General features: G+C 43.7%; 1 protein-coding gene across 4 annotated transcripts in view; it reads right to left on the reverse strand.

Annotated features, from left to right (window-relative positions):
• Nucleotides 1-26,291, reverse strand: part of robo1 (roundabout, axon guidance receptor, homolog 1 (Drosophila)) — a 265,137-nt gene that overhangs the window by 9,086 nt on the left and 229,760 nt on the right. For 3 of the 4 annotated variants that reach the window (XM_074678930.1, XM_074678931.1, XM_074678932.1), the window contains 16 exons: nucleotides 25,113-25,237; nucleotides 24,728-24,899; nucleotides 21,625-21,830; nucleotides 19,596-19,677; nucleotides 19,207-19,375; nucleotides 18,952-19,118; nucleotides 18,742-18,863; nucleotides 16,858-17,089; nucleotides 15,896-16,017; nucleotides 14,174-14,345; nucleotides 10,506-10,706; nucleotides 7,154-7,180; nucleotides 5,595-5,637; nucleotides 3,819-3,973; nucleotides 1,520-1,906; nucleotides 739-855 (listed from right to left, as the gene is read on the reverse strand). In XM_074678930.1, the coding sequence (XP_074535031.1) occupies nucleotides 739-855; nucleotides 1,520-1,906; nucleotides 3,819-3,973; nucleotides 5,595-5,637; nucleotides 7,154-7,180; nucleotides 10,506-10,706; nucleotides 14,174-14,345; nucleotides 15,896-16,017; nucleotides 16,858-17,089; nucleotides 18,742-18,863; nucleotides 18,952-19,118; nucleotides 19,207-19,375; nucleotides 19,596-19,677; nucleotides 21,625-21,830; nucleotides 24,728-24,899; nucleotides 25,113-25,237 (2,499 nt within the window). Of the gene's footprint in view, nucleotides 1-738; nucleotides 856-1,519; nucleotides 1,907-3,818; nucleotides 3,974-5,594; nucleotides 5,638-7,153; nucleotides 7,181-10,505; nucleotides 10,707-14,173; nucleotides 14,346-15,895; nucleotides 16,018-16,857; nucleotides 17,090-18,741; nucleotides 18,864-18,951; nucleotides 19,119-19,206; nucleotides 19,376-19,595; nucleotides 19,678-21,624; nucleotides 21,831-24,727; nucleotides 24,900-25,112; nucleotides 25,238-26,193; nucleotides 26,203-26,291 lie in introns of all 4 variants that reach the window. The other variant, XM_074678933.1, reaches the window with a different exon arrangement.

Consider the following 26,291-nt stretch of genomic DNA (forward strand, 5'->3'; position numbering starts at 1 on the left):
TTTATTTCGCAGTCCATCAAATAAAACGTATGCAGTTGACACGAAAGTCTCCTTCATGTATTCCCCGTCAGTAAATATGTTTCCATGCTTCACTGTGCAGTGAAATGGTTTGACTTCCTTCCACTGCCTGATTTTTAACAATACAGAAAGTTTTGAATGCTTTGATAGCATACTTTGCTAATGCTTCTTTTACTTACTCCAATTTATCTATCTCATCTCTGAAGTCTCAAAAAGCACAAGTTGATCTCAGAAAGACGCCGCACTCTTGATGCTCTAAATACCACACTTTCACAGCAAAAGGTGCATATCTCCTGATCTCCTCTGGCAATAAATCCCCACTCCTCTTGTCCAACTTTGTTGGAAAGAACAACTGGAACTTGGTTTGCTAGCCATGATAACATTGCTAAATGGATGTGATTGCGAGCGAGCATGCTGACCACCTGAGAGATTTGCAGTGACACACTTGCAAGACACATTCCAGCATTTGTAACATCACAATTTAAATTTATTATTTGGTGTTATTTTATTTTCTATCTTTTTTATTTATCTATTTATATTGTCCTCTGCCACACTGTAAGTATTCTCTGAGTGCTAACATGAACAGCCCCACGTGCCAGCTATGGCACCCTAGGTTGCCTACCACTGCTTTAAAAAATAGAAAAGGTGTAGATTTCTTTTTTCAACCCCTGATTGTCCTTCCTGCATTTATTCTTATTCAAAATGCCAACACTGTGTTACCGGAGGTGCTACTGCTGCCTCGGTCCGAGCTGTTGTAGGAGCCTCCAGTGTGGCTGTCGTGTGTCTGGTTGTAGGGGATGGTGGCTGGCATGGGGCTGTCGCCTCCTCTGTAGCGGTCTAATGGGAGAGTGGAAAGAAATGTACAGTTAGAACAAGCTCAAGTGAACTTGCTTATAATACTCCACATGATGTGTAAATGCAGTTAATTGGAAGAGGAAATGTGAATGTGTAATTAAACCATCAGATGACATAACACTGAGCAGAGTTATGTGCGTGCAGAGCATGCTGTATGATTTCAGGTGAGTATGTGAACACATGCAACATCTGTGCTGAAATCTCAAAACTATCACGCCACATGTTGTTCCTCTCTGCAGGTACAACAGGGTGATGATAGCTTTTTTCAAAGCGCCCAAAGATCCAAGAGCTATCTTTGTCTTTCCTTCAGAAATGTGACACCAAAGATAAACCCTCACACCTGCTTTCATCGCAAAAAGACGACCCAGATACTGACGACAGCAATTCAGGCCTGGCAGAGATTACAGATGATTGCATGGAGGGTGATGAGGGGTTACATGAATGCCGCACAGACAAGCAGAGAGAAGAAGCGATGACGTTCATGTTGACTGAGTAGGAAGGAGACGAAAAGGGGGAATGCATGAGCATGAAGCTTTTCTACAAGCGTCCGAGGAAAGGATTAAAGAACCAGGAGAGGAAGGTGGGAAAAGCCAAGTGGAAAGGGATCGTGGTTTGGAGCTGGCTGCTGGGTATTCCGCACACTCACCCTTGTTCAGCTTGTTTTGCTCCATGATGTTGTACTGCAGCTGGGAGCTCATTTCGTGCTTCTGCTGCTGGACGGCAGTTGGCTTCCAGCAGTGTTTCTCATTTATCTCCCCAAGTCCTCCTCCTCCTCCTCCGCTCCCTCCGGTCCCTCTGTCTGAGATGATGTTGTTGCCCATGATGGCGGACTGGATGAGCTGAGTGGTGGCGTACGGCGTGGGCTGGCCTCCTGGACCCACAAAGCGTCCCTCTTTCAGGTTTGGGCTGTTGAACGTCTTCATCTCATTGATCTTGTTGGACAAATCCACGTCTCCGTAGACTCCTGACTCTGGCACAATGAGGTTGGTCTGCTTGTTTTCCATCTGGTTGTTATAATTGGCGATGCAGTCGGCTGGAGAACATGAGCAGGGTATTTAGTCAATGTTGTCTGCTGATGATCAGCTCAGCTCGACAGCAACACGCCAGAGCAGTAAAAGCTTTAAAACAATAGAGCTGACCTACAACTGAGCTGAAAGCATTTATTTGAGGCAAGTGAGACACTTAAATTCTGATTTCAAGCTTTTGAAAGAAGGAGACATTTCTATTCCCCTTTAAAATCTCAGTTATGCTTGCAAAATGATGATCTCCTTTAGATGAGTGACACAGGTTGTGTTACACTTTCCTGCTCATCCTCTCCCATGACTCAATGTGGGTGTCATCTCTGTTCTTTCCCATCTGACAGCGGGGGCGTCTTTGCTCATTGAGAGGGACAGAGAGACATGTCTGTATCAAAGACCTGGAATGGGGCGTGCGGTAAAAGCACAGCTCCACTGACAGATCCAATTTTCCCTGGCTCATAAAATATTCAAATCCTCCAGCAGATCTGAGAGCCAGCCTTGCGGTAAATACCGGGGACGGCCATAGGTGCATGCTGCTCGTGCCGCTTGCCTTGCATTTCAGCAGCACGTCTCGATCAGCTCGACACTTCAAAGGTTGACGTGTGAATGCGCCCCTATGGCTGAGATAAAGGGACATTAACTCCTATTTCTTTGCTCTGTCACCTCGTCAGTGATCCTCTTAATGTTCACAGAGTTTAGGTTTGGCACACACACAAAGCATGCGTCTGGCAAGCTTCTTAGTGTCATACAGCGGGGCGTCATGCGAAGAGTGAGGGCTGCCTTTAGCCTGTTATTCCCTGTTAAACATCTCACATCATGTTAAGGTAGATTTAAACACTTCAACCTCAGAAGAAGAAGGGTGATTAGCAGAGAGAAGAAACTCAACCTGATGACTATAAAGTCTACAGAATGAATTATTAATCCTCCCTGGGAAAGGTTTGAAGTAATGAGAAACTATTGCAGGGCTGGATGGATATTAGGCCAAACAGCTGGGTAGGAATTATGGGCTGCCCTTAAAGACGAAGTCCCAAAGTGCATAATTTAGAACATAAAGCATTTCACTGCGGTCCAAGTTTTCTGAGGAAAGGGTTAGGTCAGAGCTGAAAATTAATAACATTAAGCTCTATGTCTTCCAAACTGAAGTTTTTGACCTGAAGTTTTACTTTGTTCTCTTCTCAAATAGGGCAAAGAACGAGTGTTCATGGTTCATGGTGTGTAGATGTAGTTTGTGCTCCTGTTAACTCCAATAATGCTGAAAACCCAAAAGGCCATCTGCTGTTCTATAAGTGTCTTTCCCTTTTCTCCCCCGCCACCTACCCTACTTCACATGCTTTCTTCCTCCTACATTTTCGTGGATGTTTTTGCATTTAGGTATTCTCCACCCCTGCATCCTCCTCCCTTCCATCTGCTCCTCCAGGTGCACCTTCCTCCCTCCATCACTCCCTCTTCCTCTGCTTCTGGCCACCGTCTGCAGTCCAGCCCTGACCTCTTCGCCCGCTGCACATTTCTTAAATAACTGAGCACTTAGGGGAAATTACATTACGGGCTATAACAACAGTATGGAAATCAGCAAAGCAATTCGATTAGCAACAGAGTAGAGCCATAAGCCCCCTCTCAGTGTGCTCCTTTTATTTCCTGCCTAAAACAGCTCGACTTTAACCTCAGATAAATCAAACACACAAGCACACAGGCTCTCTTAATCCGAATACTTCTCCAGGTTTTTCTGGTGGAGACCTGCAGAGGGGAGAGATGCACAGAAAAACTCTCCAGGGAGCTAACCCAGATATCAGATTTTACTTCCTTTTTCACTGCGGATCCCCCCAGCTCCCACATTTCCTACCTCTATAGTTATTTTGTGGAGAGCTCCATTGGTTTTGAAGGGGTGTTTATTTTTTGTAGTTGTATTGAAGTGTTGATGCAACATACCTGGTCGGCTGTATGTCGCCAGGTTGCTGTCGCTGTTGCCGTTGCCTGCAGTGCAGCAGTTGATGCTGCAGTCATTGTGGTTGGAGCAGGAGTTGGGCCATGTGTCGGCTAACCAGGGCTGTGTGGCTGATTCTCCGATGTTCAGCAAACCAGGCCTAAAAAAGGAGAAGAAACGGTCTAAATGTTCAACAATAGTACGAGACCAAGCCAGAACCACAATGACATTTATGTGAATGAACTGAAACACCCGCAGAACATAATATTTGAAAGAGAAGATTATGTGGTGTTTATTTATCCAGCAGCTAAGAATAGGAAATATAGAAATCCGGCTTTGCTTCTTCTTGCCTTTTGGCTAAACACACACAAACACACACAAACCCAGACACAGTGGCCTGGGGAGCACATGAGAGAAAAGCCCAGCTAAATAAATTGTGTGTGCTTGACTTGCCCACAGCCGATGACACTTTCCCCGAGCCCTCGTGAGCATTAGCGATCTGCATGGATTAGACAGCCAGATAAAACTCGCTCCCAATATTGCGAAATGTGCGTCATGAACACCCAGTGAACCACGAATGCTCCGTGAAGATTCCACTGTGTCAAAGCGTATCTCTATCAGTTGAAAAGTTTGTTTCAGCTGCACAGAAAGAAAGAAGAGGAGCAGGAGCACCAGAAGAGAAACCCCTTACGGACCAGTCATCGCCCAGCAATCCATCTTTATTGTTTCCACGTCTTGCTCCTGTTTCTGCGGCTCTAATCCCAACACAATGCAGGATCACTTGTTCAACAGGGATGTGCTGCACAATCTGACCTCAGGCCAGCCTCTGAGAGTTGAAGTTGCTGAGAATACATCGACTCCTATTGCTCACGAAATGAATCAATCCAGCACACAAAGAGAGAGCGGGGCCACACAGTGTTTCACCATTCAACTCTCCACGGTTTGCATATCCCTACACTGAATTACAGATGAATTACAGTTTCCTCTTTCCCACTCAAATGGCTCGTTTCTTGGATTCATTTTGGGTAATGAACACATTCGTCTTGAGCAGCCAAATACAATCTCACAATAGCTCCTCAATCAAGTCGGCGTGCAGTTGTATGTTGATACTGAATGGCCATTGTCTTTGTGCGGAGCTGACACAGCCTTACTGCATATGGGACTCAATCATAATATAATGAATATGGATTTGCTGCTGATGGCTCCCAGTTAACTATTCATTAGCATATAAACAACACTTACTGTAAAAACAGGAAGCAACAAGATGCACTTTTCTGCTTTTTTTGTCATATGCACTCAGTTTTCACCTTTCATATCTGTATGAAAACATGCCAAAACTCATCAAGTGTATCTACGAATTAGTGCTGCGGTGTCTACAGACTCTAATTATGTACAGTGTCACAGTTTGTGCACAATGCACCATTCCACAGCATGAAGAGGCGTGTCTCGGATCCTCCACTGCTGCGTTACGGTGATGCTATGGCACAGCCTTGTGGTTGGATGTGGATTTCCACCATATAGGATGAGGAGGATGGGGTATTCGCAGACTTCATGGGGCTTTGTTCATGTTCTGACACACTAAATGTACTTTCTTACCACACCTCGTCTCTGCTGTCTTTGAAAGTCACAGCACTCCCCCTAGTGTTTGTTGACGGGAAGTACATGTGCCCATCCCTGCTCATCTGATTTCTATTCATTAGGGTTTACCGTCTGATTATGTGTTACTTAAATGAAAACATGAAGTAACTTCATTAAAGATTAATTTAATTTGCAAATCTTACCTTCCAGCGCTGCTCACACCTTCTCCACCTCTCTGATATGCCACTGAAAAAGAGAGAAAAAACACATTTACAACATGCTTTCACCATTATCATGACCATCATTTCACATTTTCTGCCCTTTTCACACAAAATCAACACAAAGTGACTGTACTCTAAATTTTCTGTGATGATCATTCTGGTTTTTGCATGCACATGAATGAATATGTGTGGCACAGATTTGGGCTGAGTCTCTTTCGCGCTCAGACACACACACACACACAGCAGACAGCAACAGGAGCTGGAGGAGGATGTGTAAGAGGCTTATGAAGAACAGAGATGCAGAGCTCTTTGGTTTCCTGGCTCGGGTTCAGTGTGTTTGAAGCTCCCTCCTGTGCTGCAAGTTGGACTCTTTCATGGAGCTCTAAGCTGCCGGTGTGTGAAGCAGAGATAAACTTCCAACTTTAATTACAATCTCTTCCCTGAGAGGAGAGGAGATGGGAGAGGGGAAAAGGAAAGGTAGGGCCTTAGCTGTGTCTATTCCTTGTCTATTTTTTCTCTTAACAGGAAGTGTGCTTTTGAATGCAGCTGGAGGAGCTCTCGGATTAACTCGCTGTGATGCTAATCAAAGGGTCCTGATCTGGTGTTAGATAAAAATCATCGCTATGCCCTGCAGCGCCGCGGTTGTACATGGGATACCAGGACAAAGATGTTTTTCTTAAGAAGCTAACCACAAATACCAAAAGTTTGCGCCACCTGAAAGATTTCCAACAGATCTTAAATCAAGCTTCATAAATTATTCCACCTGATTGCACGCCTCCAGGCAGCCAGGAACAACACAGCTACTGTTTTAAAAAAGACCTCTGCACTGACAGGATCAGCCAGTGTAACCACAAACACAAACTGTGCTGTATTGTTTTTTTCCCCACTTCGATTTCCTCTCACCCTTTCACCGTTTCAAATTTGCAATTTCATCAAACTGTGCCAGCGCCTGCCACACCTCTGTGGAACAAAGAGCTAATTCAGATGATTCAGATGAAAGAAAAAGAGCCCTGTAAATACAAACTCACACAGAAAGAAGGAAGATAGACTCTCACAGAGGGAGCGTCTCTTTTATCTGCTTTACACTGTGTCACTTTAGCTGGCAGATAACCTCCTAAGCTCGGCTGCCACTTGCCTATCTAATTGGCGTGTTGGAGTGCTGGTGATGTGTCATCCCCTTAAATCCCATCTAAGGTTGCCGGCAGCCCTTTGATCAAGTTACCACTAGTTTTAACAGCTTCTCAGTAGTGTGGCATCACTCCTCCTTAATCATTACGCTCTGACATGACCCAAAACATTCAACTGAACACTTATTTCTTGGTACATCTTCAAACCCTGTCAATGATTGGCTGCTTTTATTGGTGCTCATTGAGTGTCCCTGACTGACTTCTTCACTGTCGACACTTTCCATCACTCTCTCCTGGCTTTTAACATAAGTGTTCCACAAATTTCAGGAGAAAAGCTTGTTTGTCTGAGCAGTACATTGAGGGAAATGAATAAAAAGAGTAGTTTATTGTGAATGGAGTGTAAACAAGTCTTACCTGTAGGGGTGAAAGTAAAGGATGGCACTGTTAGGACAGAGAAAAGGAAAGTGTGAGCACTGGAACATGATTCATATCTTCACTCAACATTTAATGTCTGCTGAAAAACAAGTTCACACACTACTCGCTGCTCCCTCCACTTCGATCCTGGCAGACATCTCTGAACCCCAACCGAGTGAGAGTGGGTGTTGAGCCAGCTGCTGGTTTAAATCCCAGCCCAGACTGTCAGAGGCATGCTGGGCTGGGGTCACACACCAGGGAGATATTTGTTGCTATCTGTAACGCTCACATCATCACCCACACGGCTCAATTACTCACACTTTGGCATTGAAGGAGCCCTCATGCAAAACATCAGCCTTCTGCAGGCAGGCAGGCAGAGTTGGATTCTGAGAAGTCTGGTGGGTTTTTTTCTCTAAAATGTATTCTGTTTGTTGTTGCTTTCTTTGATGTACTGAGGAGTGCTACAGTATGCATCGTAGCTGATGCAAGATTTTACCAAGCTGAGAGTCACCCAGTGCACGCCCTTTAGCATGTGCATTTTAGAGATGCTGCTGTTTTCTTTCAACCTTAAGTCCAACCTGGGAGAAGAAATGCACAGCTGTTGTCAAATTTTCATTTCCTGAAACAGCTTTTTCATTCAACATTCTAAAAAAATGACCTCTGGATGCCACTGATGTCACATCATGTCTGAATCTGTCCTCTTTGTGCAAAAACAGGTCAACAGATAAAAGCAGTTGGATGGTTTTATGTGTGTGATGAATGCCTTTGAAGAGGAGGAAAACACATGTGACAAGAAAACATTCATTGCTACAAGACTGTCACCAAGGTTTCATCCTCAGCTGGAAGAAGCTAAAACTAAACTATGGCTCTTTCCATTTTTCGGTCGCTGCAATCCTCATCTTGTTATTTGGATTACTGTGCTTGAAAGACTCTCTTCCTGAAAACTTCTGCATTTGTATTTCACAGCATTGCAGAATGTTTCACTTTTGATGCACACAAAACTTAAGGTTTGCATTAAATCATTCAAAGAAGAAAGAAAAGCTTTTCATAAACTGCTTCTTAATCCTTTTGAGGATTTGAACATTTGAATATGCAACACTTGAAAACACAGTGGCACAAAGATGCACACATACAAACGTCTCAATTCAGCCAGTTTCACTCTGAGGGCAGATTGTTGCTTCATGTGGTTGCAATTATACTCCTTTCAAAACATTCTTAGTTACCAGTTCCAACAAAGACTGAGGCCTCTTGTGGTCTGGGTGCACTAGAAGGAGCAGGAGGAGGAGGGGGCTTGTCTTCCTACTGTGCTGGGCTCGTGAGCATTTGTGTGTAAACAGAAACATACAGAATCAGAGGATAACCTCAGTATATGTGTCTTTTTTCTGCCACCTGTCCACAGATCCTCAAATTTGTAAAGTTTTTAAATGACTACTGAAATTATCTTCCTGAATAACCAGTTTGAATCATTTTGGTAAACGTTCCTGTTTTCTCAAAACAAGACAAACATGATGTCCAATTATTTAAGCTCTAAAATGTATCTTTAAAGAGCCAGCCACTAACAATGTGATTAAAAATATGGTTTGACGGTGAAAGTTAATCCATGTAAAGACACTTTTTGGATTAGACAGGCTCTCAAGTTGAATCTGCAGTGATACTGGAGCAGAACACTGCAAAAACTGAAATCTTATCAAGTGTTTTTTTCTTGTTTTCAGTAAAAATGCCTTTTTAGACTTTATATGAGCACCTTTCACCTGACCAGTCCAGTAAAAATAAAAAAAAAAACCTGCCACTGGGAGCACATTTTTCTTACCCCACTGGCAGATTTTCCTTTACTTGTTTCAGGCAATTCAGACCTCATTTTTGTCTTTATACAACTTGAAATAAGACATTTTTATGGACTGGTCGGGTGAAAGTGGCTCTTATTAAGTCTAATAAGACATTTTACTGAAAAAAAAAGACAAAAATGGTTGATAAGATTTCATTTTTTTTCTAGTGAGTGATCTTAAAGCAGATGTAAGGAGTGAATTTTGGGAGAAAAACAGTCAAAGGTTTTTTTTGTTTTGTCCTATGTGTTTGTTTCTTTTCAGTCTGAGTAGTTTTTAGGATGCACTGAATTTACAAATATCTAAATACACAACTTGAAGTTTTAAATTTGTCTTTAAAAGAATGTTAAGGATGGCATAGAACAGGGAAATAGTAATATCTTTGAAGTCTGTAAAAGAAACTGGTATTTGTAAAAGCCTTTAAAGACCGCAGAGCTTTAGACAGAGCTTAGCTGATGTCTCTTACTTTCTCCTGACTTACATTTCCCACCATTAGAATGACTCCAAAGAATCCCAAACATACATAACCTTTGTTTTCTACGTGACAGCTTCAGATTAGCAGCAGCTAAGTCTGTCTATTGTCTGTGTATGTCTCTAGGCTGAAGGGAAGATCTCCTCTAACCCTGGCAGTCAGGGGTAAACCTGAGCCCGGCAGTGAGGTCGGCGCAGGTTGTGCTCACAGGCAGCAGCTGCACAGCCCAAGGCCACACAATGAGGCAGCCCACACATAGATGAGTGTCAAAACGAGAGGCTAATAGCTCTCTTTTTACTGTAACTATAGTGGGCAGGGGTTTGGGATGTCATGAACCCTGTCACTTCGACTCAAGTCAGATAAAAAGTATACCAGGTTACGCTACGGCTGCTCCAGGAGGGATGAGATATAAACGTCATCATTGCGTTTTAAAAAACACACTGTTAAGTAGAAACTATTAACAAAACAGCGGAATGCTTGACTCGCTCATTTTAAAAGGCCCCTCTTGGAAAAGACAACAAGTACTTGAAGCGTGTGAAAATGTCAGTGTGTCCTTGATAAAGCAGGATTATAGCGAGACTCTCTCTGCAGCTCTCAGCACAGTCAGAGAAGGGAGCTGCTAAAAGGGGGAGTTGTTGGACCTCAAAATGTACTTTACTGAAAACACTCTTCACACACGCCTGCAGAATCAGTGTGACAGAAGTATGAAAGAGAAATAAAAGACGTCTTCATGCGGCACTCTCAGCGGGGGCTCGCATCACATCTTAAAGTACTCGACTGGAGAGTACTTTCACTTAGACTTCACCTAGAGCGCTCTACAAAGACGTTTTCTGTGAGTGACAGGTGGGATCTGAGGGAGGGTTTGGAGAAGTTGGGGTACAGAAAAGAGATGGGGGTTTTAAAATGAAATACAGCCCAATGCTATGAATATTGCATTGCATTTTCTCAACAGGTTTCGCAACTGAGAGACTCACTCTGCCCTGAAACCAGGTTTGCAAATCAAAAACTCATGTGGAGACTCAGTGCTAAATGCATAATGCTGCCTTTATTAACTCACCCTTGCGTATGCCTGCGTAGCTGCTGGAGAGGCCGTTCCTCTTCTTTCTGTGTCTGTACAGCCAAATGCTAAAGACCATGAGGATGATCCAACAGGCGGCTCCTATTCCGGCAATAAAGGCTGGCTGCTTGACCACATCTGAGATCTGCTGGGACAGAGGGTTCTCGTGGACCACAGATTCTGAAATGCGACCAGATGCGTCTGTAGAAAAGACAGATAATACTTGTGTCAAAAAGGGTAAAGTTGCATGAGGTGGTTTGAATTTGAAAGCACACAGAGATGAGTCGTGATTTTCAAGTATTAGAGTAAACGTTTAGTTTCAATCGAGCAGTTTATGTGACCATCATCTCATCTTAAAAGTGTATCTTTTCAGTTGTTTCTACGAGCCCCTGGTTGTAATGTGATGTAACTGCCAGACAGTGTTTGTAGGGCATCTGAAAGCTTCTTTTTGCAGTTAAAAAACAGAAACTCCCAAATAACATGAAAACAGAAAGCATCTGTGCCACTATGAGATCCAGAAGCGGAAAAAAACACAGACTTCTGCAGAGACAAAGAGCTGCTGGATGAACTTCTTCACTGGAAAAAACTGAAATCTTATCAAGTGTCTATGTCTTATTTTCAGTAGAAAATGTCTTTTTAGACTTTTTAGACCAGTCCAAAAAAATCTGCCAATGGAACAAGAGAAAAGTTACTTGTATTAAGACATTATTCCAGTTTCAGGCAAATTTTCAAGCAAACTTCTCTTTTTCCATTGGCAGATTTTTTTTTACTTGTTACAAGCAATTCAGACTAGTGCTGCACGATTTGGGGAAAAGGTGCGATTTGTGATTAGGTGGACAATATCGCGATTGCAATTGTGCTTGCGATTTAATAAAAAAAGTTGTGTCATGATGAGTCTACAGATTTGCTTGGTTATCATGGAGAAAAATCTGAATTGCATGCGCTGACATTGCGATTGCGATTGCAATTGCGATAACCTCTTTTGTGATTACGTAATTGCATGTGCTGACATTGCGATTGCGATTGCGATTGCGATTGCGATTGCGATAATCGTGCAGCCCTAATTCAGACCTCATTTTTGTCTTTAAATAACTTAAGAAAAGACACTTTTCTGGACTGGTCAGGTGACCGTGGCTCATATCAAGTCTAGTAAGACAATTTTTACTTAAAACAAGACAGAAACACTTGACAGGATTTCATTTTTTCTGCAGTGTACAAAAAAATAAACAAAACATGAGGTTCAGTGCAACCATTGCTTGATAAAATAATTGTATACGTGTAACAACATCTTTGCTCGGTCATTAAAAGGACCTGTACCTCCTTATGAACGTGAGGGCAGCAGGGGACTATTTGATTACTTGGCAAATAGTAAGTGGTGTAGGGATGGGTACTGAATTAGGTACTTTATAAGTAGTGACCGAATTCTGTCAAAAGTACTGGGTACCGATTCACGTAAAACTAAAAAGTACTATGTTTAGATACGTCAATGCATCCTTGTGTCTGTGAGGGAGGAGAAGGGTAGGCAATTTTACATGCTGAACATGTACACAGCATTGCAGGGTTATATACTGAAGAATGAATTTGTTAAATTGAAAAAATATAATATTTTATTATTAAAAAAAATAATATTTCTTAACACATAAACACAAAAAAGTACAGAAAATTGGTACCATTGAGTACTGGTACCGATTGCCAGGTACCAGGCATTGGTACCATTTTGTTTCAAATGTGAAAGGTACCCATCCCTGAAGTGTTGACTTTCAAACTGTATTTTTGCTAAAAATGCTCATTCCTTAAAGCACATAGTTGTTAAAAGGTCAAATCAATGAGAAAAGGAGACGAGAAACTCAACCTTAAACCACCTGGGGAAGCCTGAAATAGAGGTGATACATTTTTAAAATAAATGGTGTCAGCATGGTGCATAAATGTTAAAATTCCTCTTACGCCCATGCGCAAAAATATCCTTTATCTCAGTGGGTGTGTTTGAGGCAAGGTTGTTGAAAATGGAGTCGTCTCTCTATTATTCAGAAGGCTTTCATCACAAATCCCAGTCAACAATGGCAGGTGAGCAGACGAAAGCAAGCGAAGACATTCAAAACGTAGCATGTGTGCACCACACAAGCTTGATGGAACCGGATAGGAAACCACAGAGAAAGGCCTCATTTACTCTGAGCGATGTTGGTTTCATAATCATATAAATAAACCCAATGAGATCATGCTCAAACACAGACACCACAGTAATTAGCCAACTCAGGCACATCTGTGGAAAGCCGAGGTGTGAGCGCCTCGAAGCTGTTTCTGCTGTGAATGGTGGTGTAAAGACTCCGTCTGCTCACAACAAGCAGCAGCTCTCGTCTGCTTTTCTCATCTGTCTATTCTCTCTGTGCCTCTCCCTCACGCGTGAGACATGAAAGACTTTTCTCTGCGCTCCACCCCCTCGCCATCCCGAAATTTCTTCATGTTCGTGTTACTTTGTCTTCATCTCATTTTCTCGAGTCTTTCATGCTGCAGCCACTCATCTCTACACCAACTTTCTCAGCCAGAGGCAAAGACTCCCCCCCCAATGAAAGCAGCTCTCTGCCTGTTCTCCTGCACATCCCGCCGTCTGGCTTTGTCTCAGTCACTCAGCTTACTGCTTCTCCTCTCACTCCTCCATCCTCTCTCAATTTGTGGCTCAGTCTGGTCGAGTGTACCCAGCATGCCAATGTGACTAAGCAGCCCACAAGGGACTGTACAGGTATCCAGGCTGGGATGACGCACACAAGCTCTGAGTGTGACAAATGCATTTGGGTGGAGAAGCTGGTCCCTTAGGCGCATTGTTCCACTCCAGTGTTGGAACATGGCAACAATCACCACAGGAACTCTTAAAGGAAGAGAAATTGTATCAGTCACAGCTGATGCTTCCTCATGCCCATCCCAGCCCACTCGATCGCACATTTATACCCACACCAACATGTCTCTCTGTTTCTTTTCATCATAAAAGTCACATGTTTTTCATCCCTCCTGAGCAATCCAGCGTGCACACAACTAAAAGAACATTAGATGAAAAGGACACAAAAACAATCTGGAGAAAACACTCACATGCAGTTTGCAACGTGTTTTCTAAACATTACCAACATGTCTTCACTCAGAGTACAGGATTCATTACTGCCTTTGTTGTTCGAAGCAGAGCACAGCCACAAGACATTGCATCCTTGACTGGAGAGCAAAGCAGGGTGGGGCACCAGCTCAACAGCTCTGCCACACAGGAATTCAACACAGCCTTGTAGCAGAAAAAATCCATTTCAGTGTACACAAAAGCTGCTAAAGTTCACTGTCAATCAAAGGCTTCACACTCTCCGCAGTCAAAGCTGATGCTGATTGTAAAACAGTAATCATTTTAATTACAGTTTTAAGCAGAGCTGTTGATAATGACAGAAGAGACGGGCAGAGGCTCGAACATGTCTGTCACCTCAGAGACAGAATTGCATAACTGATTACTTGGCAGTGAGTGACTCTTTACATGGAATGTCTGGATTAATGCCATGATTATTTGTCAGATAATTGGGCTTCATTCTGCAAACATCGCCGGAAGGCAAAGACATTAAAACAGAACAAATTCACAGGAAGAGAAACAAAATAATCATGCGCCCTCTTGTGAAAAAGAAGTAAAAGCTGTTTCTACTCACCAAGCTGGAAGTAGGTGATGTCGCTCTTGACCCCTGGACCCGCCCCAGTGCCGGCTGCAACCTCCACACTGTATCGGATCCCAGGGGCCAGGCTGGGAATCAGCAGGGATAAAGTTGAGCCGTCGACTGTGCGGTTGATGTGGTACCTGCTCTCATTCCCCAAACACCAAATCTAACAGAGGCGAAGAGAAAATGAAAAGTGAGGTGATGTTATGGGGTTTGTGATAACATTGAGTCTTGTAGCTGCCACCAATCTGCGTCTCTATAATTGGTTTGTGCTGTGATTTCTACGTTTCGGTGCACTGGGGGTATTATGTTACATCTCTGAGGTAGGAAAACATTTTACAGCGTGCCTTTATGTTTTACAGGCTCTGCTCAACACAGGGTCAGTATTAGCCGAGGTAGCCATAACACAGCTCAGTGTGGACTAAAGCCCATGAAAAACAAATGGGGATCAGTAATCACCTCCATAACCCAATTTGAGCAGAAGCTAAGTGCTGTCACTCCCAGGAAGCAGAGCCAGCTGACTCAAACCAGGGTCACAAAGAGACGTATACATTCACCTCAGCGTGAGGTCTGCAGACCTCCACATCCTGAAGCCCTGACACCCCCAACCTCCTCTCCAACAGCTAACCAGGTTATTCCAAACACTACCTGCGGTGTGTACGACACATGTACATGCCTGAACTTCTAGGATGAGATTAAATTTTCTAGGTATGTTCAGAAATTTCTGTTAGCTTAAGTGCCGTGAGGGAGTGGGCTCTGTAATGAGCAGGGAGTGCTCTGGAGCTGGACTTAAAAAGCATGAAATGACTATAAAGCCTATCACCTGGAAACATTTACCTGCAAAATTAACAGTAGCTTAACTTTTCAACTCGCTCTGCTTCATCTCCCCGCCTGCCACTGTAACCTATATCCCCCTGCAACACAAAGAGGCTTTCTAATTACAAGCCTTCCACGGCATAATGAATGAGTGGACAGAGCTGTCCAGACTGAGGCTATTACAAAGGAGAATACATTATCAGGTACGGAGGCGAAAAGAGCACTGCTGTAGGTTGAAGAACGTATTAGCAGAGAAATGACTGGAATCATAATAACGGTGGGTCTCTTCATTGGTTTGTCCTTGGTCATTATGATTATAGGTGGTTATCCTTCGCTTCATTATGCACTCAATCGCCTTCCTTCTCAAAGATGTCTCTATTAAATCATGTCAAACATCCACTGTCATTAGGATTTATATGCCTTCAAATATTAACTTATATTTAAATGTTTATTTGTATACACACTAACAAACTTTTAAAGCCTGCCCTGATTGCCAAATGAGGTCAAACATTTTATCTCCACTTAACGCATGATTATCTGTAATCAGCAGCATTTATGATGAGAGTAAAATCATTTAAAGACTCTCCTCTCTTCTATCATCCACCTTTTAAGTGCCTCAAGATGTGCAACTCCACTATGTCCACTAGATGGCACTGTTTCCCAATAGTTACCACCTCCTCTACTCTCTTGTCCCTGAGTTTCTGTCATTCCACCGAGGAGGAACGTGGATGAGCGCACAAAGGTGTGCCTCAACCAGGAATTCATTACCTTCCCATGTCTGTGCATTGTCTCCTCCCGTGTTATCAGCATCCCTGTTTGTGTCTCCCTTTGTGGCTCTATAATATGAATCCCAATTGCTCAGACCGAATACAGAGGCTGAATGTAATTTTTGTGCGTTACCTTGTATTCCTGGACCACCCCATTCTGCTCCTCTTCTGGAGGGGGTTGCCAGGAGACCAGGACGGCGGTCCCATTGTCCCCGCTCTCTGTCACTGTAACCTCACGAGGAGGGGCGCTGGGTGCTGCGGGAGGGCAGACAAAAGAAAAGAAAACACACCTTCATACGTGATTTTTCCCCATAACTGCATGCAGTCTCTCCCTGTCTGCTCTCATCACATTAAGCTGTCAAAACTGCTCCTTTATCTCTGCATGAGACAGAAGCTGAGCCGAGAACAAAGGCCTAATCATCAAAATTAGGATGCTTTTATCTGAAAGCTGTGTTGTTTAATACATGTGCATTTGCGTATGAATAAAAGCAAATAAGTGTTTTCTCAACACAGTCAGGGAGTTGTGATGATGGGGTGTATGGTGGTGTATTAAAGCCAACCTGTGGTCCAACAGTAATTAAACTAAAGTAATTATGAATGCAAAATGAAAGGCATTATCACACTGTGAGTGAGTGTTTTAAAAATAGGCTTTTTCTTCTGATAGCAGAGGAAAAAATACTCCAAAAACAATTAACAAAATTGGGAACAAAAAATCAAAATACTCCCCCACACACACACTCTCTGGAGTTAAAACTCAGCTCTCACATTTCTCTTCAACCTTCACTACAAATTAAAATTTGCAGTTGGGTTTCAACCAAACCTCACAAGACCGCCACAACCACACCCAATGAGAAATCAGTCTAGCACTTGCACTGGAGTGTTGTATCCATTGGGCCTTTAAAAGAGCCCAACATCTACCCTGGCATGCTTGAATACACCACATTTGAACAGAACATAATACTGCCCTCTCTGCCTGCTGTGAACAGCTGTTGTATGCTCTCACACATGCAAGCTGTGCATATAAAACTGTGTAAACATGAAAACATGCATGCACACATGCAGGCAGCAAGGCAGACTCGCACACATCGCCCCCACCTTCCTCCAACGTCTTGCCAATTTTGACATCGCTGTCTGTTCCCTGGAACTCGTTGAAGAAGGGGCGGACTTTGAATTCGTATGTGACTCCCTTGCGGAGCTGTGGCACGACAGCGCTGTCCTCCCCTGGGGTGCGGACCTCGAACACAGCCCACTCGCTCCTCTGAGGCCCTTCAGATGAAGGCCTGTACATCACCTTGTAGCCCTGGATGTACTGCGACTGCTGCTCCGCCTAAGTGAGGAGTGGAACAAAAAGACGGTGTCAGCTTGACTTGATTAGCATCTTCACAGTTCACAGAGGGAAATAATGCAGTAGTGTGTTGGATCAGGCATCACAGGAGAGTGTTGGATGGATTTTGTGCAGCTGGTGGAGCAGGCGCTGGATGGAATGTGGTGCTAACTCATCCCATCACCTCTTCATTTCACCATCCACAGCTACATCTCTCTGTCTTTCTATGCGCCATTTGGAGCAGCAGCGATTTGTGCAAACCACAGTATGAGGTCATTGGCCAGAGGTTCCTCTGAGTCTGGAGCTGGTTAAATAGGGCCCAGACTCCCAGAGCAGCCTGTCTCATCCTGTCCCGGTCTTCAGTGTACCGACTAGGAGGAGGGGGAGAGGATCTCTGCAGGGGTAGTCCATCCAGTTTACCCTCTGCATCTGATGGAGCTTTATAAACAGGACAGTTATAACTTGCAGGGGTTTGTAAAGTTGCTTTGTGCAGCAGCATGGTTGATAAAAGACTAACCTGAACTGGTATGCTAATATCCCTATGAGTCCCTGTGGAAGGCGAGCAGCCCTGGCTTGTAAAGATTTTAGTGATTTCTTTATCCCTCCCCTGTAAAACACGCTGCCGGCTCAGGTGGTCTTCATTAGCCTGAATACTGTGCAACCATTTACCACTGCACAAAGGAAAATGTAAAACCAAGACTCTCCACATTGGGAATAGATTTAAACCCTAAAGAACAAGGAAACTATGTCAGTCCCCCTCACGTCGTGTTGTGTTTTTTTCCGGCACATTCCAAGAAGACAGTGTAACTGGGCAGTAATGTTTTTAAATCAGTCTTGACAAGTCAGTATCCTTTTCACATTTCCTCAGACCCATTCATCACTCAGTCTGGCACTTCATAATACCTGGGAATGTAGGGGTGGTCGTGTGTCAGACAGCAAATAGAGGACTGGGTTTACCCCCAATGAACCATCCACAGACTCTCATCTAGCTGTGATAATTACCTTTAATATCTAATAATCTTAAAGAAACCATAACCTGATCAAGTGTGAGTGAGTTTTTTGTTCATTTTTGACTCATGCAGAAAAGAAACAGCACTACATGCTCAGAGTTATACTTCTCTGTCTCCCACCTATCCATTCTAACATCTGTAAACCATTTCCACTTAAGAGCATGAGTTGGCCGCCTCTTCCTTCTCACTTGTATTATTTTAACAGCCGTCAAGTGTTTTTAATCTAAAGGGGCACAGGCTGGCACGCCACACACTGCTGTACTGGTACTACTTGGCCTGCAGAATGCTGAGATCTGTAGTCTTGACTTTTGGGTGGATGAGTGGTCCAGTGTGGGCAGAGCTGCAGATTTTTGGTCTCCGGCCAGTCGAGCAGTCCAGGCTCACACCAGATGGACACTAAGAAGACTTGGACTGTGTTCCATGCTGCTCGCTGCAGAGTCCTTTCCTCTGTAGGGTGCTAGGATGTTAGCGCATTAGCTAAGCTGAGTGGCCTGACAAATTGACCGTAGGCGTATCGCTGAACTAACCTCTGGTGCTCTGTGAGCAACAATACTCATGATCCATATGGCAAACTGCAGCCATCTGCAGCTGCTCAAAGAAAACAAGGGATAAGAAAACAGCATGAAAAGATGATAAGATACTCACCGTCCACTGCACCCTGACAGACGAAGAGGAGAGAATGGTGGGGTTGTGCAGATGGATGACCACTTCTCCCAGCTCCCTTTGGATCTGGCGATGGTCAACTCCCTGACTAGTGGGGGGGATTTCTGAAGGGAAGGATCAGAAACATCAAAAATAAACACTCTGATCTAAAAATACAGAAACAGCATGATGCTTGGTGAAGGCAGTCCTCACCTTGTGTTTTCACAGCATCAGTGATAGGACTGGGATCGCTCAGCCCGTAGGCATTGGCTGCCCGTACTAAAAAGAGGTAGACTGCACTGGGCTTCAAGCCCTTCAGTACAAATGACTCTGTTTTCACATGCTCTGCCAAGGTCTGCCAGCTGCTCCCTGATGCATGACTGAGGACACACAGCAGAGGAAATTAAAGGTTTCATCAAGGCTGAGCAATTATTTTAATTCATCGATCACACAGCTGATCAGCTCTACCTGAAGGCCTCGATGATGTAGGAGGTGGGGGTGGCTCCAGCGTTAAGGTTAGGTTTCCAGGAGAGGGTGACAGAGGTGCGGGTGACGTCAGTGACCTCAGGTTTAGATGGCGCACTGGGGATTAGGTTTGGATCTGTGGGTCTATTTGGCTGGATTTGGACTCCAAACTCTGAATATGAGATTGGCAGAAAGGAAGGCACAGAAAGAAATGAGAAAATAATCCTGATATTTCCAAGTGGACAAAGGCATGCAAAACAACCCAAACATTTCATATCACAATTTTTATTCAATGTGTTCTTAAAGGAAGCAGAGTCAAACCACAATTGCGCATGAGTGGTTTTAAATTTGCCACTCATGGACTCTTTCTCTTGTTAATGAGCCAGGCTTACCATGGACTTCTAGATAAGCTTTCCACGAAGCCTCTCCGCTGGGTGTGGATGCAATGCAGGTGTAGGTGCCAGTGTCACCAAGCTGGGTAATAGAGAGGAAAACATTTGGTTAAATGCAAATTATGCAAATGTTTGCCACAGTTTACTGAACAGATAGTTGTAAGCACGTAGAATTTTTCTGCCTCTTGCTATCTTCCCCCGTCCATCGCTGCTCTGCTTATTGACATTCTAGCCGAGTCTGTGGCAAGCAGCTGTCATTGCCTGATAATCTCAATATCATCTTTTTCATAGCAGAAACTGGGGGGAAGCAGCTGGAGAGGCCAAGTGGCACAGCATTCCTAGTCAAATGGAAAAGATTTTCACAGGATCAGGGACTAATTGGAGACCTTTTTCTCCCCCTACTCTCCCCCTGAGTATCCAACGTGGAAGTGGCCGCACTGTGCAACAGATGTAGTGGAAATAATCTGTCCTGAACATGTATGGTTCAAACCTTTACTTTAATATGCATGTAATGATGAATTTGTTGGGGTAAGGGGAGTTTAATGAAATTTTAGAGCCTGACATGCACTGGGGACAGATGGGTAGCTGTCAAATTTAGGTGATGTTTTACTTGTGCTAAAAGAGAGCATGGAAAAAAGTAAGAGAAATAACACCTCAGTTTTCTAGGGTTCGAAACAAAAATTGGATAAGATCTGAATATGCTTCAAAATGCACATTGAAAAGATGCCAGATTTCCTCCCTGTGCTGTAGCTCATGAGAAAATAAAGCTGGAAAAAAACAGTTTTTAAATAGATTGCTTTGATCGACACCTTGATTTTGGATCAAACCCAAAAACAAATATTTGTTTCCTGGCTCACAGCCTAAAATTCTTCCAAGTCTTGTTGAAAACAGTTGTCATGTTTTTGAGATATCAAGCTAGCTAATGACATTATAAACAAAGCATGACCCTTTTGGCAAATGTATAAGGCTTTTTTTTCACAGCGCTGCATTTTTAAGGATGTCTGCTCTGTCAGCTGCAGTTAAAGTGAATGAGACAAATAAATATGCTGTGCTTTGTTGTTGAAGCATAGCGAGCTTGGAGCTACTGTGCTGGTGTGTAAGCAAAATGAGGGGAGAAAACAGATAGAGATAAATCGTTTAATTAAGTGAGTGTGAACATGTCCTATCAGTGACCCTCAAGGTGCGTTTTTTCTGCTCCTTTCGTTGAAATCCAGACACGACAACACCCCACGACCACATGAGTGAAATAAATTACCTCACGCATCAAAAAACATCTTCATTAAAAATGTTGTCAGCGAGGAATGACGAGTTCATTAATGTAGAGTGCCTGCGGAGTTTACACGATTACTGCAGGAGGAGAGAGGGGTTCAGACACATCCCCTCCTGCCTGCCTCACAACGGCAGCCTGATCACACCGCAAATGCTGTCACCACAAGACCCGCCAGCATTCATCAGAATACCGCAAACTGACGTGAACTCTGACCCTGTGACGCCTCCATCTGGAGGATGCGTCAGCACCCCCTACTTGTCTCTCCATGCTTGTGTTCTGGATCACACACACACACACACACACACACACACACACACACACACACAAATACGCACACATGCATGTTCACACAGCAAATTACACACCCTAACCCACTGTGCTTGCTGACTGACAGAAACTACAGACCGTTCAACTTCACAGACTCCATTTCGAACCCGCGACAACTGACTGACAGCAAGCTGAGAGATGGCTGCTGGCAGGAAACATATGCTTTATTTACCAACCAGCAGGGGTTCGCCGGCACATTTCGGATGAGATATGGACAGCTTTGAAGTTTATTTGAGTAAATTTAGACATTAAAGGCAGCCTTGGAGAAAACGTAACGCAAACCATAATCATTTTTCAATATTTACAAATAAATCCAGGAGTACTTTGGCCTTTATTGTGAAATAAACTAAGAATTCAAAAGAAATGTTCTGTTTGTTGTGTGTTTATTTCATTAAATGTTGTAAAGGGATCAAACGTGTGCAGGTGCCTCACCTTTGCATAGCGGATCTGTAAAGCGCCTGTATCCAGCTGTTTGACCCTTGAGTCATGCGTGGACACCAAGACACCATCCTTCCTCCACAGTATGGTGGGGGCTGGGTTTCCTGATGCCACACAGTTTAGAACCACTGTGCCGTCCACAGCTACCGTCTGATTGGTCGGGCCTTGTCGGATAATTGGTGGTGGGCGGTCGGACACAACTGCGAACGGAAGGCAATTATGTGAAGAGGTGGGAAGAGAAAAATTGGGTGTTCATGTGTTTAAGAAAGGACAGAAAGAAGAGAAATTACATCCAGCTTAGAGGACATGGTGGGAATCTGACGATGTAAAGTAAGCATGTGAAAACTGCAAGGCAAGTAGGCGAGGAATTGGATCCAATTTTTAAGAACTGGAAACAATTTTCTAATCATTCAGCAGCAGGAGTCGAACTTCGCCAAATAAAAGCAGCGTAATTAAAATGAAACAGCCTCGGATACTTCAGTCTTCTCGCCTCAGCTCTACCAGACGCCTGGCACTACCCGTGTACGCACGCTCGCAGCCAAGAATCCCCCTCGTAGCCCATCCCCCTCCCTCAGCCGTAAAACACAGAGCAAGGGAGAAAAATGCCTACAACAACATCAAGCCTGAACAGACAATAACATGAGCATGAGGATGTTTAAAGTCCTCCTCCTTGCTTGTGAACGCGGGGTGTTCAACCAGTAAACATAAAAACAAGGCAGAGGAAGAAAGAGAAAGGATGTGAAAGAAGAAAAACAACACAAAAGGAGAGGGGAGACTTTAATTACATGCACCCAATAATTTCTTCATTAGGGTCCTCGGCCTACGGAAGAGGGCACTTTCTAGCAAGCTAGAAAGTGCCCTCGGCCGAAGGCCGAGGGCACTATTGTTCCTGCTGCGTTTCTTTCTTATTATTATTATTATTATTCCGCACTCCAGTAAATCGCTTATTAGGTCCACTAAACAAATTCAAAAACTCACCAAAATTGGCACACACATTATGGGCGCCCAAAATTTACGTTTGATACCAAACATGACTCCCGCCATCCCATAATAATCTGTACAGAGCAAAAAAACCTCTAAAAAACAGACAAAAACACACAAAAATGCCTCTAATTTGGGCCAGGAATGTCGCAGAGAGATGAAACCAACACCAAAACGTTCAGCTCATCGAGACGCACAAAAAATATAGGAGGTATTTTCGCGTAGCTCCAACAGGAAGCTGGCAATTTGCCCGCCAAAATAAGAGATTTTGGCATTTTTAGCCTTTCTGCAAAAATTAAACCCACTGAAACCAAAAATGGTACATGCTTGAAAATACCATCACATGACAGATTAGACCCTGCTCTCCAAAAGTTGTTCAGGAAGTTGTTGTTTCGGGCCCGGTTTTCGAATGGCGAGCCCGCAAAGCCACCGACCGCTTTTGGCCGATTTAGGATTTCTCCATGTTAGCAGATGAGGAGAAAAGATTTCAGATCAAAACACACATTCTACTAGTGCCGCATTTGGGCCTCTAGACAAAAAACTAAAAGTCATAGAGCTTTAAAAATTACATGGTTGGATTCCTGACAAAATTTTCTACAACCATATGATATTTTTACACAGATTAAGCCAACATTGTGGCCTACAGGACAAGTAGTTCGGCCATTTCTCTAAAGTAAAAAATCCATTTCTAGCACTTTTCCAGCGCTTTTACAGCGTTTTTGTGACGCATTTGGGCTTCTAGACAAAAAAGTATAACTCGTACAGCTTTAAAAATGCCAAAAATGGATTCCTGACAAGCTCTTCTATCAAATATGATATTTTTGACACAGATTGGGATAAAATTGTGGACTCTGTGAGGACTTCTTTACATTACATGCCTGATAAACTCTCAGTCTCCACTCTGTTTGGGGTTCTGTGACGCTAATTAGAACTCCACGCATGCAGCAGGTGATGTCATTCAGCACAGCAGAGGATACGTTGCCATGGTATCAACTGACTCCCAGACATACCATAATATTCTCTCAGAGCCATTAGGCTCACTTTCACCCTATGCACACCAAAACAGCCCTAACTGGGGCTAGGAATGTCGTAGAGAGATGAAACCAACGCCGAAATGTTCGTCTTATTTTGATGGACACATTGGAGGGAAAACCGGCAGGAGCCCGAGGACCCGTCTAATGCTGCTTGCAGCTTTAATTTTTATTTGTCACTGCTGTGATGTGATCCGTCATGTTCCTGCTATACATTGTCTGCCTTACTCGCATTTTTATTATCACTCATAGCACTATTGATGACCATCGCTGTCAGCCTCACTGATTTACTAGCAATCACATTAACAGCTCAAAGAGTAAAGGCTACACATAATGATGTATGTATATGTGCGTGGATCCCCAGAAGCACGCTGTGGTGTAATCTTTGGGTCCGCTTTGTCTTTGCTTTTGTGCCGGGGATGGTGCAATTACTAAAACATTGTCAGCATGACCTGTAATTACCAGATCTGCCTGCAGAGAAGTGGTGGCCTCGGAGCAGCCTGCTCACTTTAATAACTGTTATTATTATCCAGAGAGCATGACAGAACCAGAGAAAGAGAAGCAGATAGAGAGATGGAGCATACCATTGTAGGCCTGAAATGAAGAAGGACATTCGGTAAATGAAGGGATGTATCTAGGTGTGTCGGAGACGAAATAATAGCAGGCCAAATCTCTGTGGGAATGCTAGAAATGAAGCCAAGGTTGGTCCACCGGGCTGATGGGGGATTGGCTAGCAGAGTAATTAGAGGACCCAATCCAGACCTCACCACACAGCCACAGTCTTCAACGGTAGACAGCAGCAAGCCAGCCATGGAATACCAATCCTGAGCCACGGTCTGGGTGCACAGGCACCAGAGAGTCTCTACCTCTGACAGGAACACACTGAACAGGCCAGACCAAACCACACAAACCTCCATTGGGATATTAATACGCTCTGCAGCACGACCGCAGCCTTTCAGATGAACAGAATTATCTTCATGAGCCAAAGATTATCTGAGATACCAACATTTATCCAATCAAGTGTTCTCTGGGAGTTCCTCTAATTCCTTCCATGCAGAAACTTCGTCCAAAAGAGGGTTGCTTACCATCAGTGACCTCGAGCAGAGCTTTGGTGATAACACTGCCAGCTATGTTGAGGGCCTGGCAACTGTAGTATCCAACATCTGAGCGTTCAGCATCAGTGATGGTCAGATCCCCCGTCTGGGATACAGAGAAGCGGCTGGAAGGCTGAGGAGGCTGGTAGGAGAAGAGCAGGTTCTGTGGGGAATGAAATCAGATCACAAAAGTCAGACTTTGGCTTGATTTAGCTCACTGGAAAAGATCATTTTTTTAATTCCAAAATAAAAGCCATTGCAAGGGAACAATGCCCACAAAACTGTTATTCCAGAGTTTTGGATGTGTATGCTACACTCTCCAATTGGATAAAGAGCATTTTGAATAAAAACCTGTATTCCAGTGTATTTTGTTTACCTGACTGCCTTCACGCTGCCAAAAAATGGCTGGCTGTGGGTTTCCAGTGGCTTCACACTGGAAGGTGACAGTTCTGCCAACGCCAACCACCTGGTTCCTTGGTCTTACCACAAATGCCGGGGGCACTGGAGGACAGCCATGAGAATGGTTAGCCATTGAATAGACAAACATGCCATAGTTTGTTATTCTATGATTCATAGTATTACAGTAAGATGAAGCCTGGGTTATTTGAATAAGCAGCAAAAAGAACTCTGACTACAGCTGTGGTGCCTGTGTTCACAGGAATCAGGCTCATTTTCAAAACTTTGCTTGGTGTGTGCACAGCAGATTAAACAGCACGCTGATCAAATTCAAAATGCAAGCATATTATGGTTGTAATGAATAGAAAAAACAAGGGTTTCTACCCTGCCCCTTCATTTGCATGGGCAAGGGCATGAGCCATTAAAATTTACATGGAAATGGGGAATAAATTTGAGCCATCTGTCCATGCTGACACCCTCCAATAGCGCAGGCCTCGACCAGGATGCTGTATCCATGCATCTTAATGACAAATTCTATTTCAGACTAAGTGTGTTGTAGAAGCCCAATGTCATCCATGCTGCTCTACAATGGCACTGAGCCTTGCTTGTTCAATAAGCCATCAATGTGAGGGGACACATTCTGAATGTGGAGGTCAAGATACAGAGCACCTTTGCTTTAAAAGGATATTCTGATGTGTCCTCAAATAAGTGCTAGCATTCTAATCCTTTCACTCTGAGGTTGTGTTATGCATGGAGAAAAGCAATCTGAAAACTGTCCTTTGAAATACTGACATAATTTGTCCCTGAATAAGACGGGGCGTTTGGTAATGCATTAAAGGAGCAAATAACAGAATGAAATGATGCAGCTTTACCTTGGAGGGCCCAAGCTGAGCATATTTTTACCCATTAATGTCCTTTTGTCACTGTTGCCCATGACAACAGAAACATGAGTGCTGATTGGAGGGTGGAGAAGTGATGGGAGGTGGATGGAGAGGGGGGTTGTGACAGCTTCCTGTCTCTGTCAGGGCGGTGAATAGGTGACGGGTGACATTTCAACTTACCAGACACGACTAAAAAGGAAACAAAAACACAACAACAGAAACCCAAAGATGAATAAATAAATAATAAACAGCATGACATAAAGAGGAGAGATAAGGAA

Source organism: Halichoeres trimaculatus, unplaced genomic scaffold, assembly GCF_033239565.1.
Source record: "Halichoeres trimaculatus isolate MK-OKI-2021-1 unplaced genomic scaffold, fHalTri1.1 fHalTri1_scaffold_9, whole genome shotgun sequence".
NCBI lineage: Eukaryota > Metazoa > Chordata > Actinopteri > Labriformes > Labridae > Halichoeres > Halichoeres trimaculatus.